The 3,004-nt window shown below is 47.7% G+C and overlaps 1 protein-coding gene across 1 annotated transcript; it reads left to right on the top strand.

Annotated features, from left to right (window-relative positions):
* Positions 1-1,940: 1,940 nt before the first annotated feature.
* On the top strand, positions 1,941-2,416 carry LOC125025523 (sorting nexin-32-like; the record flags this gene model as incomplete). The annotated part of the gene is given in 2 exon segments (XM_047613541.1): positions 1,941-2,026; positions 2,405-2,416. Coding segments are annotated over 2 exon segments (98 nt in total), but the record flags the coding sequence as incomplete, so codon positions are not given.
* Between the last annotated feature and the right edge of the window lie 588 nt (positions 2,417-3,004).

Raw genomic sequence — 3,004 nt, 5'->3', positions numbered from 1 at the left:
GAGAGGGAGAGGGAGAGGGAAGGAGAGGGAGAGGGAGAGGGAGAGGAAGGAGAGGGAGAGGGAAGGAGAGGGAGAGGGAAGGAGAGGGAGAGGGAGAGGGAAGAAGAGGGAGAGGGAAGAAGAGGGAGAGGGAAGAAGAGGGAGAGGGAAGAAGAGGGAGAGGGAAGGAGAGGGAGAGGGAAGGAGAGGGAGAGGGAAGGAGAGGGAGAGGGAAGGAGAGGGAGAGGGAAGGAGAGGGAGAGGGAAGGAGAGGGAGAGGGAAGGAGAGGGAGAGGGAAGGAGAGGGAGAGGGAAGGAGAGGGAGAGGGAAGGAGAGGGAGAGGGAGAGGGAAGGAGAGGGAGAGGGAAGGAGAGGGAGAGGGAAGGAGAGGGAGAGGGAAGGAGAGGGAGAGGGAAGGAGAGGGAGAGGGAAGGAGAGGGAGAGAGAGAGAGAGAGAGAGAGAGAGAGAGAGAGAGAGAGAGAGAGAGAGAGAGAGAGAGAGAGAGAGAGAGAGAGAGAGAGAGAGAGAGAGAGAAAGGGGAAGGAGAGGGAGAGGGAGAGGGAGAGGGAGAGTTTAGTTTGATTCCATTTGTTACAAAGGGAAGGAGAGGGAGAGCGAGAGCGGGAAGGAGAGGGAGAGGGAGAGGGAGAGTTTAGTTTGATTCCATTTGTTACAAAGGGAAGGAGAGGGAGAGCGAGAGCGGGAAGGAGAGGGAGAGGGAGAGTTTAGTTTGATTCCATTTGTTACAAAGGGAAGGAGAGGGAGAGAGGGAAGGAGAGGGAGAGGGAGAGGGAGAGAGGGAAGGAGAGTGAAGGAGAGGGAGAGGGAGAGAGGGAAGGAGAGGGAGAGAGGGAAGGAGAGGGAGAGAGGGAAGGAGAGGGAGAGAGGGAAGGAGAGGGAGAGAGGGAAGGAGAGGGAGAGAGGGAAGGAGAGGGAGAGAGGGAAGGAGAGAGAGAGGGAGGGAGATAGAGAGGGAGGGAGAGAGAGAGAGAGAGAGGGAGGGAGGGAGGGAGGGAGGGAGGGAGGGAGGGAGGGAGGGAGGGAGGGAGACGGGGAAGGAGAGAGAGAGAGGGAAGGAGAGAGAGAGAGGGAAGGGGAGAGGAAGAGGGAAGGAGAGGGAGAGGGAAAGGGAGAAGGAAGGAGAGGGAGAGGGAAGGAGAGGGAGAGGGAAAGGGAGAGGGAAGGAGAGGGAGAGGGAAGGAGAGGGAAGGAGAGGGAGAGGGAAAGGGAGAGGGAAGGAGAGGGAGAGGGAGAGGGAGAGGGAGAGGGAGAGGGAAAGGGAGAGGGAAAGGGAGAGGGAAAGGGAGAGGGAGAGGGAGAGAGGTAAGGAGAGGGAGAGGGAGAGGGAGAGAGGTAAGGAGAGGGAGAGGGAAGGAGAGGGAGAGGGAAGGAGAGAGAGAGGGAAGGAGAGAGAGAGGGAAGGAGAGAGAGAGGGAAGGAGAGAGAGAGGGAAGGAGAGAGAGAGGGAAGGAGAGAGAGAGGGAAGGAGAGAGAGAGGGAGGGAGACAGGGAAGGAGAGGGAGACAGGGAAGGAGAGGGAGTGAGAGGGTGTTAGAGGGAGTGAGAGGGTGTGAGAGGGAGTGAAGGGGGGGTTCTCCATTTCTGTTTTTGTTTATATTTCCTTCATTATGGAAAGATGTACAATTATGTACTGAATGATATGTGAGAAAGAAAAAAAAAATTGCAATACAAATTAATAATCCATGGTGATACATAAAGAAAAATATAGATGAATTTATTGCATGTAGGGAGACTTTTGTGGTAATTCCATAGCGAAGTCCTTCTTTCTTTGTCATGTATGTTTGTCATTATTATCTATATAGTACATATGTACATGTCACACTAAAGCTTTATTTATGTTGGTACATGCATGCATGTGCACGTTAATAATAGTAATACAGAAATAGGTAAATCAATAAAAGAATAGTTTTAAACCTTCCCAAATTGTCTCCCCAACAGAGCTTAACAGCTTCAAGACACGCCGTGTGGCAGCCTTCAAGAAGAACCTAATAGAACTGGCTGAATTGGAACTTAAGCATGCCAAGGTATGATAGGCTTATTTTTTATTTTACTTTGTCTGTCTGTCTTTATTTACTACCACTGACACTTTTTTCTGACTTGAATATATGTCATATCTGAAACCTATTATTTGTCTTTTTATGGTCGCTCGCCCATCAACGCATAACAGCATCTCTAATTATTTTATGATTTTTTTTTTTTTTTTTTTTTTTTTTTTTCATGAATTCATATTTTGATTTTTTAAAAATATTCTTCCCTTTTAACCTATTGGAGAGTGGCGAATTATTCAGTAAAGGCTGGCAAGGATGGGTGTAGGTTAATGTGCAAGTAGATGGTCTGGGTTGCTATAGTGCTCAATATCTTGTATTTTTTCCCACCACAGTCTTCTGGTCTCCTTGTATTAGTTCAAGGTGTAAATCTTTCATTTTTAGTTACATTACATATTGTACAAATGGTTTTCACTTATTCTGTATTTTTTTTCAATACTAGCTGAAGCTATTGCTGATGACATAGTTGTTGCTGTTGTCCACAGTGTGAAGATTCTTTTTCAGGGCTTCAAACTTGTCTTGTAAATATCTGGGTGAAGATAAGAGATGCCAACAGTGTCATGGGTCCAGTAGTCCTTTGCTCATCAATAATCAGAGTACAAAAAAAGCCTGTAATTTTCCCATAGAGGTCCTTTCCCAGTTCTACATGTAAGAAAAAGTGGGGCATGCTGTTAGAAAAAGGAAAGAAAAAGACAGTGTTGCCTCTAGATTACTGATTAATCTTCTCTACAATGATGGAGATGAGCTCAAGCATCAGAAAGCATTCAGAGATATCCTTTGGGCTGGGGTCTGCCTCCATAGGTTAGCAGCAAAGCCAGAGCTCCTAGGGATGTTCTTCCAGTGAATTCCAGTCCAAGGGGGATTTCTTCCTAGCACTAATGGACAATGCATAACTGTGGGATGTCAGAATCTTTTGCACTGTTATGCTGTTGCTGACATTGCTGAAGTTGTCTTGGT

The sequence above is a fragment of the Penaeus chinensis genome, chromosome 5, assembly GCF_019202785.1.
Source record: "Penaeus chinensis breed Huanghai No. 1 chromosome 5, ASM1920278v2, whole genome shotgun sequence".
Taxonomy (NCBI): domain Eukaryota; kingdom Metazoa; phylum Arthropoda; class Malacostraca; order Decapoda; family Penaeidae; genus Penaeus; species Penaeus chinensis.
The sequence above is the reverse complement of the archived record's forward strand: the minus strand, read 5'-3'. Positions and strand labels throughout refer to the sequence as shown.